We start from the raw sequence: 16,011 nt of genomic DNA, 5'->3' as shown, positions 1-16,011 counted from the left end.
AATTAATAAATAATTAGTAATAAATAATTATTAGTCATTAAAATTATTACTATTTTGAATTAATTTTAGGTAATTAATAAATAATTAATAACATTGTATATATTGCTTTTTCTTTTTTGAAGAGCACATAATATATAAATGATCAACTGTTTGTGATATTTATTTTGCTAAGCATTCAGATTTTATTAAAGAATTAAGAAAATCCCATAATACAAGTTAATCTTAACTTTTTCTTTGTGTGTTCAAAACAGTAATAAATATTTTAAAATATGTACATATGATCGATAAATAAGCCACACTAGAATTTTTATTTTAAATTAAGTACAAATTTAATTAATTTTAATTTAAACTTTTAACGCTGACTTAAAACAATACAACTGCTGTCAAAAATTTCATAAATCGTTCATAACAAATCATGATTATTTCTTATTTATTCAATCACGTGTGTAAGTGGTATAATAAGGCTTGCTATATTTCATAAAGATGATAGAATATAATAAAAACTTAGCAATTATAATTCTACATGTAAATTTTTATTTACATTTTAGAGAATTAAATATTTTTCTAAATTTCTTCAAATATGTGCCATACACCTTTAAATCTTTCATATCATAATACTCTTAATTCAGACGGCTATTAGTTCACGAGTAAAGATTATTAAAACATTCAGGGAATCAATCGACCGTGAGATGCGGTGATTGATTTTCAATCCAATACCCTTGGAGGGTAATGGATAGCAATGCTGTAGCCAATGAAGTTCTAACTGAGGCTCGGCTATTGCTGTTACCCTCCTGCCATGATCAGAGCTTTAATTGCTCAATAACACCTTATCCCTACACTGTCCTCTACAGATAACGGGGAAGATAAAAAGCATTCTTGCTTCGCCCCTTTAAGCCAGTCCTTATAAGGACTATAAGGACTTCACGAGTAAAGAAAGAAAGAATCAATCGATCGTGAGATGCAGTCAGTCGATTGGTTCATTAATGCCCTTGGGGGTGATGGATAGCAACGCAAAGCTGTACCAATGAAGTTTAACTGAGGTTCGGCTGTTGCTGCTACCCCTTTGGGCGAGGAGTTTTTGAGTCCGCTCTCTTAAGCTTTTTACCTTAAGGGAGCACTTTGAGTCTCCGGGGAAAGTGTTCTCCGGCACGGCCCGCTGAGGGGCTTTGTCGGTGAATTATTTTCTTCGGAATTTGAGCGGTTCTGCTCGGTAATCGAGTTTCACTGAGTAGAACCAACGCTGAGATTTGGACGGTCTTTCGCCCACGAATGAGTGGCCTAGAGATCGTTCATATTCATATTTTTGAGATTGAACCTTTACTTACATAGTCGATTGGTTCATTAATGCCCTTGGGGGTGATGGATAGCAACGCAAAGCTGTACCAATGAAGTTTAACTGAGGTTCGGCTGTTGCTGTTACCCCCTTGGGCGATGAGTTTTTGAGTTCGCTCTCTTAAGGGAGCACTTTGAGTCTCCAGGGAAGGTGTTCTCCGGCACGGCCCGCTGAGGGGCTTTGTCGGTGAATTATTTTCCTCGGAATTTGAGCGGTTCTGCTCGGTAATCGAGTTTCACTGAGTAGAACCAACGCTGAGATTTGGACGGTCTTTCGCCCACGAATGAGTGGCCTAGAGATCGTCCGATATTTTTGAGATTGAACCTTTACTTACATAGTCGATTATAGTTCATTAATGCCCTTGGGGGTAACGAATGGCAACAATGCAATGCTGTACCAATGAAGTTTAACTGAGGTTCGGCTGTTGCTGTTACCCCCTTGGGCGATGAGTTTTTGAGTTCGCTCTCTTGGGGTTTTTACCTTAAGGGAGCACTTTGAGTCTCCGGGGAAAGTGTTCTCCGGTACGGCCCGCTGATGGGTACCTGCCGGTGAATTATTTTCCTCGGATTATGAGCGGTTCTGCTCAGTGGTTGGGGAGCCCGTCACTGAGTGGAACCAACGCTGAGATTAGGACGGTCTTTCGCCCACTATGGAGTGGCCTAGAGATCGTCCGTATTTTTGAGATTGAACCTTTACTTACATGGTCGATTGGTTCATTAATGCCCTTGGGGGTGATGGATAGCAACGCAAAGCTGTACCAATGAAGTTTAACTGAGGTTCGACTGTTGCTGTTACCCACTTGGGCGATGAGTTTTTGAGTTCGCTCTCTTAAGGTTTTTGCCTTAAGGGAGCACTTTGAGTCTCCGGGGAAGGTGTTCTCCGGCACGGCCCGCTGAGGGGCTTTGTCGGTGAATTATTTTCCTCGGAATTTGAGCGGTTCTGCTCGGTAATCGAGTTTCACTGAGTAGAACCAACGCTGAGATTTGGACGGTCTTTCGCCCACGAATGAGTGGCCTAGAGATCGTCCGATATTTTTGAGATTGAACCTTTACTTACATAGTCGATTGGTTCATTAATGCCCTTGGGAGTAACGGATGGCAACAATGCAGTGCTGTACCAATGAAGTTTAACTGAGGTTCGGCTGTTACTGTTATCCTGGGTTAATGAGTTCGCTCTCTTAGGTTTTGCCCTAAGGGAGCACTTTGAGTCTCCTGGGAAAGTGTTCTCTGGCACGGCCCGCTGAGGGGTACTTGCCGGTGAATTATTTTCCTAGGAATTTGAGCGGTTCTGCTCGGTGGTCGGGGAGCCCGTCACTGAGTGGAACCAACGCTGAGATTAGGACGGTCTTTCGCCCACTATGGAGTGGCCTAGAGATCGTCCGATTTTTTGAGATGTCACCTTTACTTACATAGTCGGTGATTGATTCATTCAATCCAATACCCTTGGAGGGTAATGGATGGCAATGCTGTAGCCAATGAATTTCTAACTGAGGCTCGGCTATTGCTGTTACCCTCCTGCCACGATCAGAGCTTTAATAGCTCAATAACACCTTATCCCTACACTGTCCTCTACAGATAACGGGGAAGATGAAAAGCATTCTTGCTTCGCCCCTTTAAGCCAGTCCTTATAAGGACTTCACGAGTAAAAGAAATTTTTGTTTTATTTCAGTGGAATGATAAATGTTGAGGGACACAACGAAGATGTTTCTATTAATACTACAATAATACCACACTACATTTCTTAGTAAATTAAGCAAGAAAAGAATGACCGAATAATGCCATGTAATAATTCTTTCAAATTGAAAAATTCAAATTCTTTCATATTATGAATAAATAATATGTAATGTAATCTCGGGCTGTATATAATCGAAAGCTTTCAGTTACATTTTATATAAGTTTGTCCCGCCATCTATTGGTCAAATTCAGCATATTATTACTTCGCTGTATTTGTGCTTTTGCGATGTTTTTCTTTATTATTTTATAATTTAATCAACTAGGTTATACTAATATTTTCCAGATATCTTTGTAGTACATTAATTATAAAGTTAGGGTGAAAATACTCATTAAAGGATGCCTCCATTCCTGTATGACAGGAATGGAGGCATTTTATGGAGGCAATTTTATAAGCAATTTTATATTGCTTATAAAATTGATAAATAATTATGAATAAATAATAAAATATATTTACTAAAAAGATATACTCGTATTAGATATTAATAAATAGTTATTTAATCAAAACTGAATGTTGATTACTACAATTATAGTCCTAATCTTGCCCGGCTAGTTTATCTGGTGATTTAATGGCAAAAAAGGAGATCGTATTAAATATTGTTTTGTCTATATTTGATTTAAAAAAAAAGTAGAACAAAAATAAAAGACTTTGTACTTGATAAATATTTAGTCAACCAAGATAGGATCAGTTATTTGCTAAGTAACTACGTAAAACTAAGAATCGGATACTTAATTTACTAACTAAACTAAATATGTAGACGCCAATGTCAAGTTATCTGAAGTACGTACTTATGCAGACAGTGCATCGACTAAATCAACAATGATTATGAAAAAAAAAAAAGTTGATTAGACCAATATTTTCGGAACACGCAGTAGATGTTTGCACGGCACATTTAGAATTTGTGGATCTGCCTTCCGCTTTTCAGTAAAGAAAAGTTTTTGACAAACAAAAGAGTTTCTGATTGCAAGGCTACACACCAACTATTCTTTATCTTTCGTATTATTTTTAAATGCATTACTTCGCACTGTTTGTATTAAAATATTTACAATTAAATGTGTGTTTTTTTTCCCTCTGCTTTACATGTTGTAAAATAGAAGTAAAGTACATATAAAAATTGTTATTGATTTAGAATTAGAAGCAATATTTCTTTCACTCCGCCAGTTTTCAGTATTCAAGTGATTATTTTCCAAACGCTTACTTACACAGTCATTGCATAAAATATTAGAAATATCCCTGATCAATGGAATCCACCAATAACATGCAAATTACACGTGGGCATCGATTAGAGTTAGTCACCGGAGATATCATCTCTTCTCAAGTAAGTGTGATACTGCCCAAAGGTTCGTGATATGAGTGACCAAATGGGAGAGTGAGTTTAAGCCTCCAAAGGGGAGGATAGAATACCCCACCTGGATACTCTTATTCCATACAATGGTGGCTCAGGTATAGCGAGAATGGTTGGGATAATACAGAACTCATCAAGTCAACGTATTGTATATGGATGGATGGAATCAGCTGATCAGTGCGAGTAAAAGACAGGATGGCAAAGTCTAATAGACGTGCTCCATTGGGTCAAATGACTGCAGTATAAAGAACTTCACGGAAGTGTACGTGAATGTTCCTTATACTGCAGACTATGGGTACGCAAGGCGAACATCAACATCGCACATCCGGGGAACAGAGTGACGAATCACTATTTCTGTTAATTCATGCAAACGGAAGCTTAATGTTGTTGTTGTTGTCAAGGGTATTACAACAACAACAACATTAATCCGCAGAGCGTTTCTCAAACTTTGTGGAAGGTAAGTAATACTGGAAAGCCATCAATTAACTAGCGATATCCATCACTATCTACACTCTCTATTATAAGACACACACTGTTAAAGAGAAAATCCGTTTATATATCACAAAATTAAAAAAGGGTGGTATGGAGTAAAATCAGGCTTAGTGGTCACAATGATATCGAATAAGAATGCCTATAAAGTAACTCCTCTTATTAAGGAAAAGACAAAATATTATCCACTAACACGATCGTGAGTCCAATACCACACTAGATATTTAAGGTAAGGTGTGATGATAACAAGACGTTGACTTAAATGAGAAAGTTCCCAAGGTAATCCGTTCTCATTAACAACACTTTGGTTTCATCACATAAACTTTTTATTAGAAAATACTAATTTAAATTCCCTGATAAAATACCCTTAATTAACTGCTAAGCTTGTATTAACTGGTACTAATTAGTAGAATCTGCTGTAATAGTATTAGCATTTGGGTATTTAAATAGACATAGAAATTCTCATCTACTTAAATTGAGAACAACTTCATATGGTTATTAGCTTATTAAACATGGTTAATATAACAATTTATAATATTATGTATTATTATATTATGTACACACAATCAACTGTCTGGATTCTTCACTGTGTGTGTGTGTGTGAAAGAAAATTCTTATTCCAGCCTGGACTTATTCTTCAGTACATGAACACTGCCAGAGAATTTTTTTTCAGTCACATACTGTGAAGTAGCAAGCTTCACTGAATGGTCCATTAGCACTGTCGACTACGTTGTTCAAATATTTAATGATAGCACTATTTCACGCCGAGCCAAATATCAAACGAGCTGAATCGGTGACCCCAACGAAATCAAAGAAGCTTTAATACGATGTCAAGCACTCGCTGGAAAAAAAGCCCACCTACAGTATAGCCTACCATTCAAGCCGTTTTTGTAAATATTTATGCATTGCTTGAGTTTCTTTTTAATTTAATTTTATATTTTTCTTCTGAACTTAGGAGGTTGTTGAGAGAGTGGTCAACGGCAACGACATGTTTACAAAAATTCATTCGATAACAAAAATAATACAGAGAGGAAAAACTAGATCTAGCTGAGGAGTGCACTGTGCTGTGAAACGCAGTGGACTGCATCAGCCCATTCTAGTGCTCATATGGCCCAATGCAAAATACTCCGTGCCTTTCACCCACAGTATAAAACAGTAGCTTCCAATTTTTATATTATCAGGAACCAGAAACGAAAGAAAAAAAAAAACTACAAAATAAAACACTGCATTTTTGAGTTAACTTCTTGAAATACTCCCTTATTAATCAAGGGTCTATTGTTAATATGGCATATAACACCTTCCCTCCACTATTACATTTTAGTTCTGAACGCTAATATTAATGTTCGTACAGAGCTAGCCGGGTACGGTTTGCTATTGTCACATTTATGCAAATTTTATTGTAAAATTTTAAATTAATGGGCAAATTATACCGTGAATTTAATTTAAATTAATTTTAAATATTATTTTAAAGTAAATTATACTTAAAGGCAAGTTAAGTTTTCCTCTAGGGAAATAAAAAGTTAAAAATCAGGTTTTTAATCCCAAATCTCATAAAATCGACCATAGAACTCACACCATTTCAAACAGCAGTACGAATAATAGGGTTGACCACTAGATGGCAGCAGTTATTTGTCGCAGTTTCGCTCTGATGCGTCTAAAATAATCGATAGCCATGAGCTCAGCTTTCGATTGATAGCAAAGGGTGACGATCGGCTTATTCATTCCCCCCCCCCCCCGATTTCCGAAAAGATAGAGCTAAAATAACTCTGTCTACTCCCTTTCGGGAATAAAAACACGTTTCAGAATTAATTTATTTTATCCATTTTTATTTATTTTCTTGCGATATCAGAATAAACCAAATTATGAAAACACCATAATAAGATGTATAATAGACACGCACCTACATGTTGAGTACTATTAAGAGATAGATGGCAGCATAAGTGTGTTACTTAAGTGCTCTACAATTTATCGAGAGGTGTGGTTTGCATTGTTGACATCTTGTTCTGGATCTCATATTCAATTCTTTAATTTTAAATTGACCAGCATAACTAGAAAAGTCTTGGGTAGCATTGTTTTAAATTTGATATCCTGTAGTGTCGCGAACATTTCAGAACAACCTAATAAAAGATGGGTACTTAATATGTTTTTCATATTTTATCCAGCAGATGTCGACACTGCAGTACTGTTGCATCCAAAGTGATGGTAAGGTTTTCCTCCCTCGTTTCTGGAGGAAGATTCCACCACCTCTCATAATGGAGATGGCAGGGTTTTTCATCCCTGAAACATGGGTTTTTATTCCCTTAAAAGTGTCACACTTCCAGAAGAACACAAGCAATTAACAAACATAATACACTAGCCTTTTAGCCATAGCTACTTCGCCCAAGATTAGTGCGATATTATGCAGATATTTACGTAATATATGGAGATGCTGTTGCTCTTGTACATCCCTTTGATTTAACATGACTACAGCGTAAATATTGCAAGCATTTTATTCTTTCCCCTATTCTATAATTTCAATCATTCTTTCAATGTTTTACTTCATGCGGTACACTGATAATATTTCTTTCTTATTTTTTTTGTTGTATTCTTTAAAAAAAATAGAATCTTACCATCTCAGCATACTAATGGGGATTACTGTCTTCCACCTCTGCACTTCGGCAATGGTAGCTTGAGTGTAAGGTAAGTGAGGATGATCAGCCCAACAGGGAAGTCTGTTTCTTCCCACAACGCCATCTATTTCCTTCTGGACCTTTGTTTGTATTTCGGGATTGGCCGCTAATGACAAAAGAGCCCACTCTAAAGTAGCACGAGTTGGAGTGCTGCCCGCACCAAGTAAAGATTGAATATTTCCCTTTAACATCATTCCTGGAATAGGACAAAAAAAAAAAGAATTAGATAACATATACAACCTACAGGCTCACTAATACTCTCTCTCTCTCTCTCTCTCTCTCTCTCGCTATTTGAATTTCGAGGTGGCTTTCAGGTTCAGTCTTATTTAGAAGCATCTTAAATATGGTTATAAACCTAATAGCAATTCGTTCTCCTTTTACCCTTAAATAAGCCAGTGGTGGTATCAGAATGGAGTCGGTGATGTGCTGAAAGGGTTACACAGGGAATGCCGACCTCTGCTAACTCAATCACATACTGCAGTTTCCTCAAGTTGGATTGCTTAGATTCCTTGTCGTAGGATCTGCCCAGTCCAACCGTTCTACCTTCTCAAGGACACTCAAATAAGCTGCTGAGATCTACTATCTTGGCAGCCCAATGAGGTATAGTGAATTCATTCTATGCTCTTGAGACCATTTTCAAATTATTCCCATGTGAATTGTTTACATGTTTCATTTTCCTGGTGGAAGTTGTTATTTTTCAGTGGAAAAACCATCAGCACGAACAGTGGCTTCCCATTTCAAAAGTTCAGTCATTTCATGGCATTCAAAAATCGTTCTACTGATATCAGCAGATATGAAGTATGTTACAAAACAATCTACAGATCATCATATAGCAGTACTGGTCCTTCTGTCTGTAGGATATAACGGCAGAAGCGTGGATTCATTGAGTGATGGATCTTCACGTCACAAACCTAAGTGTTTAATGTAGATGCTGATTGATAATTGACACCTTGGTGAATTCTATCCTCTTGTAGGGTTGTGAGACTTGGACTTTATTGATGAAGGATGACAGGAGACGCCTGTTTTTGAAATGAAAACTTACAGAAGACTTTTGAGAATTCAATATACCACGCTGGAAACCAATTAAAATGTCCGAAAACTGATTGATTCAATAGATGGGAGAAGAAGGGAAAATATTCTGACAGTCATCAGAAGAAGACAGATGAAATAGTTCGGACATGTGTGGAGGGCTAATGGCATTCCAAAGCAAGCACTAGAAGGAATCGTTCCGGGATCAAGGGTCAGGGCCGACCTCGATTAAAATGGACTGATAACATCAAAAAATGGACAAATTCCTCCCTTTCTCAACTGACATCACGAACAAGAGACCGCGACGACTAAAGGAGGCTAGCAAAGAATATCACCCATCAGCCATGAATGACCCAACAGTCCATTTAGGACTACGGGAGAGAAGAGAAGAAGTGGAAATCAATGAGATCATCTGTGGCTTGGGTCTGATGCACTCTTTCTACGAAAATGGTTCTTTACAATTGATTATAATATCTCGCTGCTATCATACCAATGATTATCACATCTGGCTGTCCTGTCTGGGGGGGGGGGGGTGGGGGGGGGGGGGGGTGGGGGGGGGGGGGGGTGGGGGGGGGGGGGGGTGGGGGGGGGGGGGGGTGGGGGGGGGGGGGGGTGGGGGGGGGGGGGGGTGGGGGGGGGGGGGGGTGGGGGGGGGGGGGGGTGGGGGGGGGGGGGGGTGGGGGGGGGGGGGGGTGGGGGGGGGGGGGGGTGGGGGGGGGGGGGGGTGGGGGGGGGGGGGGGTGGGGGGGGGGGGGGGTGGGGGGGGGGGGGGGTGGGGGGGGGGGGGGGTGGGGGGGGGGGGGGGTGGGGGGGGGGGGGGGTGGGGGGGGGGGGGGGTGGGGGGGGGGGGGGGTGGGGGGGGGGGGGGGTGGGGGGGGGGGGGGGTGGGGGGGGGGGGGGGTGGGGGGGGGGGGGGGTGGGGGGGGGGGGGGGTGGGGGGGGGGGGGGGTGGGGGGGGGGGGGGGTGGGGGGGGGGGGGGGTGGGGGGGGGGGGGGGTGGGGGGGGGGGGGGGTGGGGGACATTTATTTACAAATAAAAAATGACGTCACTTATCTACATCTGAAAACAACACACTCCCACCTCACCATTCCTTATCTTATCTTGATCTTCATCTGGTCAGAACTGCACCACCAATCACAACACGAATCCTTATCTCTACCATCACCCATAATCCCATACGCGAACCAAAACACAACAACAGAAGCCAGTGACACACTTGCCCACAGAAAAATTCCAAACATTACACACCCATGAAGCCACGCCCACAATGACGTCATCAACCAATCACGTCACGATTCCTTATCTTGTGTGTGTGACGTGACTTGCGTTCAAGTCACGTCACACACACACACACACACACACACACACACACACACACAGACACACACACACACATAGTGAGCTCCAGTGACGGAGTATACCTAAGTAACTGATCATTTGACTGGTAGCTTCCAACTCTTCTAAAAAATTAACTTTTCAATAGTCATTTAGTATTCATGAAAACATACAAATTGTAATCATACGTGAATATCAGTCAAGTTTAGTTTTTTGTAGTTTTGTATTTACATTCTGAGCAAATAAGGCTACGATGCCAGTAATGCTTGTTAATTGCGTATGTTAGTTCCCTGGTCAGATTTGTTTACCATGCTGGATGATAAGCTGCAGTCTGCAGGAAGAAAATCCCCTAATCTATGTAGCTTATCATCCAGCATGGTAGACAAATCTGACCAGGGAACTAACATACGCAATTTTATAGGAATAGTCTGGTTTCGAATCCAGAACATTCAAAATGAAGGATGAATGTTGCATAGGTCAGTTGCAAGAGGAAGGCACTAAAAATGATGAGATTCAGTCTACTGGATACGGTTATCCATGCTGTATACTGTGGACAGTTCTACTTACTTGCCTCCCGGATTTGAATCCTTGAAATCAGGATCATGAACCTGATTGAGCTGGATTCTGTAAATACCTGTAAGCTTAATGAGAATGAGAGAAGTATTTTAAAGGTTATTATTAGGGACATTCTGATGAAACAAATTAATAAGCTGATTAGAGTCAGGCTATCAAAGATATTTCTGAACACTGAATATCTTGGGAATTAAAACAGCCATGATTTTCAAGATATGATTAAAAATAATACTTATATTAGTGCAAACACCAAAGGACCACTAAAGAATATATATATGTTACATATTTAAAATAAAAAATAAGTTTTTACTAGAAAAAGAGGTGAATCCATCTTCGTTGTTGTTATCCAACATTTTCACCAAGTATCCATCAATGTAATCACGGATGTTGACTTTGTCTAGAGTGACGAGGTGGTTATCGATTTCCAGCCTGAAATTAAAAATTGTTTACTTTAAACCAAATTTAACAATTAATTAATCGAAATTCTTTGCGTTGACATCTAATATAGCGCACAATGCTGAATTATGCACGTTCAATCATTTTGCAAACTGCACGCCTAATAGTAATGTAGAGAAATGATTTTTAGAATACTTGTAGGCCTCACTGGACAGGTTGGTCTAGAGAAGAATTGGAGGCCTAAAGTGGATTGAAAAACTTCCATCTTTGGTAGCATACGTAATCTATCTATCTAGTAGGTAATAATAGGACCGAGATAAAATTTAGTTGCAGAAAATCGTCGATAATTCAAATAAAATACGTTTCTATTTACTATTTTTTTCCTTCTTTTTGTTTCCGTCACTGAGTTAGTCAATCAGGGACTGAGAAATCAATTTGATTGTTGTCACAAGTATTAAAGGTAAACAAATCCATCCTTTAATGCTTTTTATTCCTCAGAAAGCTGAGTCCATGGTTATTGATAATTTATGAACCATTAGGATAGAGTTCGGCAGACAACGGCCGCCATCTTGTGATCCTAAACCCATATTGTTGTATGTAAGTCGTTCTGCGATAGATTTTTTTTTGGATGCCGAATTAAAAATCCGCGTTTCTGAGAGAAAAAAAAATCTTCGGCCTGGATCAGGTTTACTTCAATACTAAACGAAAGTCGATTCACCGTTTAAAATAAAAATCTCTACGCTGTATTAGTAACACTGGAATTCGTACTTTGGATCCAATGCCTTTTATAAGCATTATAAATCTCTGATTGTGGACAATTACGGCTTACAGTTTCACGATGCATAGTAGTTATCTCGACTCCAAATGCATCGTGAAACTAAGCCATAATTGTCCACAATCAGAGCTAAAATTCGTCCCACAACTTTGTTTTTAAGTAATTGCCGTGTTGGCCATCACAGAAATGTATTGGAAATTCACTGTAAAAAAATAATAAATAAAATAAATAAATATATCTCTTAATTGGCTGTATGTGCGCATGCTCACAGATCGAACGGATGGCACACGTTTTCCAAATTTATCGCATGTATGATGACACATACAGTCACCTTTGATAAATGTATAGATAACAATTTCAAGGGTACTTGAGACATGCAATATCCTAACTGCTTTAAAAACAATAATTTTTAAGGTCTCCCAGGGAAGAAAAATTGTAAACCTATAGTACATTATTAACATGGATGGACTAAGTGTATTTCGTATTCCATTTTTTATCATTTTTATTTCTTTTTGAAGGGAAGTCAAATCACAGCCTATACTAATATTCACGGTAACGTACCTCTCACAATTTATGCTAATATGCACAGACCCATCTTCCTCTCATCGTCCCGTTATATTGTGCAACATAGGGGTTAAATTAACCCATTCAAAAAAGGTAAATACTCTTTACACACACACGCACATTGCAAGGTAAATGAACTCTCTTAGAACAATGTCTAGACTAGACGTAAGGAAGAAGAAGAAGTAAAAGACGTTACTTATAGGCAGTTTCGACAAAGGGGACTTCCGAGGGAAGGTTTTTCCGCCTTCAGATGAACGACGTAGTGTTGGGTGGTTACGCTCCACTTATTTTTCACAGCTCAGCGAACTGTAAACTCCTCAGTCAACTGTAAGTTTTCCGATGGCAGCAGTTTTGTTGCTGTGAAGGTCTCTTGAGTTTTGTGTAACCTTGGGACAACCAAGGATTTGATTAACGATCCTGATTATCGCATTGCTTTCTCTGTATTGTGGTTTTGGTGAGGGATAAGGTAGTATAAAATACATTGTCTTCCGGTTCGATGAGGCGATGAAGTTTTCATCGTGTTTTCTATGTACATCGTTTATTTTTATGTAACGATACGTTGCTAAGACTAATCCGGGATTAACTTTAATTAGCAAGCCATTATTAAAGAGTAGAAATTAGGATTAATAAGGTTTTAAATAATAGCGAACATTAAAAGTTCAAATTAACTTGTAGTGTCTTAAGGCGAAATGAATGAAGTAAGAAAATGAAAAAAGGTTTTATATACTGGGAAACTAGGAGAGATCAATTTCATTTATTAAATACTATATTTAAAATTTTTGAAATTTAATTAATTATTTTTTTTTTTCGCATAAATCCCTTTAAAAAATACGAAACTGTGTTATAAAAAGTCTCACTGATTTCATCTGCGCATGCGATGAATCCTCGTGTTATTGTCAACAATAAGCTCAAGCGTTTCATCAGCGTTGCCAAGCAACGAAAGTTTATATATCTCGCGGATCATTTTCCACACATATTAACGTGTGTTTATAATGCAGACAACTCTTTTAATTTTTAAACTATTTAAAGAAGAAAAAGTAAAACAAATATTAAAGAAAATAAAGGAAGGAAATAGAAATAAAAGAAGGAGAAAATAACAGATATAAACAAAACAAAGTAAAATATGATGAAAAACAGTTTTCTGCTTTATTTCTTGATATTTTCTTAAGAATTTTCAAGAATGTTCTTTGCATCTACTATTACATGCATTCCCTAATGGATAAACGATAAATTGTGATGTTCGTATTATTTCTAGGGAGAGTCTGATATCTTTTTTTCCACACAAGAACTTCAGCATCCCAAATCAATTAGTGTCGCTTTGAGCAGCGAGTCCTCAGGGTATCGTGAAGGTCGTCGTTATGCCGCTCTCATATTATCTGACATCATCGCACCTTTCCCCTTTATGATGAAGTCTGAAAGAAATCAATCGTGATTAATAATTGTCAGTTAGTTAGTGTGGATTATCGCAGTAATGAAGCGATTATTGGAAGAGTCACCGCAGGAAGACCCCGATGTCTTTTAAGATAAGAAATGGGAGAGAAGTAAGTTAGGAGAAACCGTGTCACGTGATCAAACAGGTTTCAGATGCAATAAAAGTAGGTTTGTTACCGAGGTCACTTTTGTAATAAAAAGTAATTTAATTTATTTAAAAATAAACAATTGTATTTTTTAAATTAAATAGATTGCATTTAAAGATTATTTTAATTAAAATTTAGCTAATAAATATCTTAAGATGTGAACCAACCAATCCTATTTGGAAAATGAGTTGAATTACCGACGCAGAGACGATGTTTAAAGTTAAGAAAATATTTGCTGAAACGTGAGATACTCCAGATACGAAATCTGAAGCTAGGAATTAGTCGATGACAACATCGTCTTGCTCTTACAGTAATGTACTGGGTGACATCGTTACGTAGATGCATGCACCGTATTCAAATAATGGTTTGCTTTTATATTGGAATATTAATATACTGACATATTAGCATGTTGGTATACTTTGCATAAAAATATTTGTATTCATTACGAGCATGCAGTTTTTCATTTAAATCCTAGTGAAACGTTACCGGCGTGATCGCATATAAAGTGTGAAACCTAAGACTAATACAAACATAATAATTTTATCGATCGTCTTTATCGATAATGGAAGACATCTTTCATAAATTACACTAAAGAAAAGATTTCTATGCCTTCATTATATTAAAGTAAAAGTAATGTGGAGCCTTCTTAGTTCAGTTGATACACGAGCTCTTTTGTTGGAAAGACAGAATTTCAAAGTGTTTTTCAATCAATCGGTAATTATCCGGTCTCATATGGATGTGGAGGGTCCCCCCCTCCCGGAAACTCGATTTTATCATTCATTAAAACAGGAAAATCACCGTCTTGAACTGTTGATTTGTGTGATCAATAGGCATAAACATTTACCCTTAGAAATGCAACAGAGGAGTGGCAAACCAGTTGCATTAATTACCTAAAATCCCTAAATAAGGGACTCAACCCATCTTGGACAAATGAGAATTGGATGGACGCGAGGAGCAGTAATGTGCAAGCGGCTGCTAATGGTAAGATTTGAGGTAATCACCTACTATGAGTATAGCATAAAATAAGCATGTTGAAAAAAGATTTTGGGGATCATCTTATACGTCCACTGGTTAAAGATTACAAGGTTGAGCCATCAAAAATTTAAAGTGATGAATTTAAAACCAATCTTTTAAATAAAGATTGTTTGTTTCATACATTTTAAGAAACAGTCGTGATATCGTACTGTAATGTCGTACTAGCATTCTTAAATGAGTTTTATTATTATTATTATTATTATTATTATTATTATTATGTGACACCTCCAGGGAGTCCAAAGACTCATTGAGGGAGGGCACTTACTCTACAACTTTGTCTCAACTAACTACAACGAACCACCATCTACACCAACGCCATCTACCGCCAAACACCACCACTAGTATATTTTAAAATGATTTCACGGTTTCGTATTTAAACTACAACTAATTTTAGACAAATTGAGTTGTTTTTATTTGGGGGAGGTGTTTGGTTCTGTGGACTTTTTTAACGCATTCCACTTGTTTCACTTTTTTTCACCACTTATTTCACCTTTACCAACATGTCAGAAGACTAAAAGTTGACATAATTAAATCAAAATCAAATAGCTTCTGGAAATGACTTTATTAGGTGAAATCTTACTGAGTCAGTGCCGTAGACTTTTTTCCAAGTCTGACTAGTGGCCCAAAAATAGGACTTCGGTGTTATTTTCTGTCTGGTCGCTTGCAAAGCAATTCTGCTCTTGACAAACTACTTCTCTGGAAGGAGTCACCTTCAGTGGATCGCTGACGTGATATACGGAAGTCATCTAATGAATGCGGCAGACCCCGGAGTTGATAAACTTTGGTTTGCAAAAATAGCTGTAGTAAGGAGGAGATGAAATCAGTTTCCTGCCGGAATGGAAAGTGCCCCCCAATAGATCACTTTTAAGTGGGCCATTATCATTGAACGAACCTGGAAATGGTTCGAAAATTCATCTAAAAGAAAAAAAAAATCCACTGTCGCAGAAACTTTTTTCTCCGGTAGGTAAAGATTCTTCTCATCAGAGAGAGAGAGAGAGAGAGAGAGATTTTAACGTAGATACATTTCTGCGTTTGTCGGAAAGATTTAGTTGATTTATACATCAGTATACATATAACCTTGATTTGCTCAAAAGAACTCTATTACGCAGAGAAAGAGATGCAATATAAAAGATTCATCTAACGACAAGAATTCTTATCA

The 16,011-nt window shown here is 38.1% G+C and overlaps 1 protein-coding gene across 1 annotated transcript in view; it reads right to left on the bottom strand.

Moving 5' to 3' along the window:
- The window catches only part of LOC150097696 (cytochrome P450 2C25-like), a 56,395-nt gene that overhangs the window by 27,586 nt on the left and 12,798 nt on the right, over window positions 1-16,011 (bottom strand). Inside the window, exons 5-6 of the mRNA XM_090407048.1 lie at window positions 10,816-10,934; window positions 7,508-7,763 (exon numbers count right to left, since the gene is read on the bottom strand). Coding sequence (XP_090263174.1) covers window positions 7,508-7,763; window positions 10,816-10,934 — 375 coding nt within the window. The remainder of the gene's footprint in view (window positions 1-7,507; window positions 7,764-10,815; window positions 10,935-16,011) is intronic.

This window comes from Typopeltis vanoorti, chromosome 17 (genome assembly GCF_054136105.1).
Source record: "Typopeltis vanoorti isolate ZY-2024b chromosome 17, IOZ_Tvanoo_1.0, whole genome shotgun sequence".
Taxonomy (NCBI): domain Eukaryota; kingdom Metazoa; phylum Arthropoda; class Arachnida; order Uropygi; family Thelyphonidae; genus Typopeltis; species Typopeltis vanoorti.
This window is presented reverse-complemented; position numbering and strand designations above follow the sequence as displayed.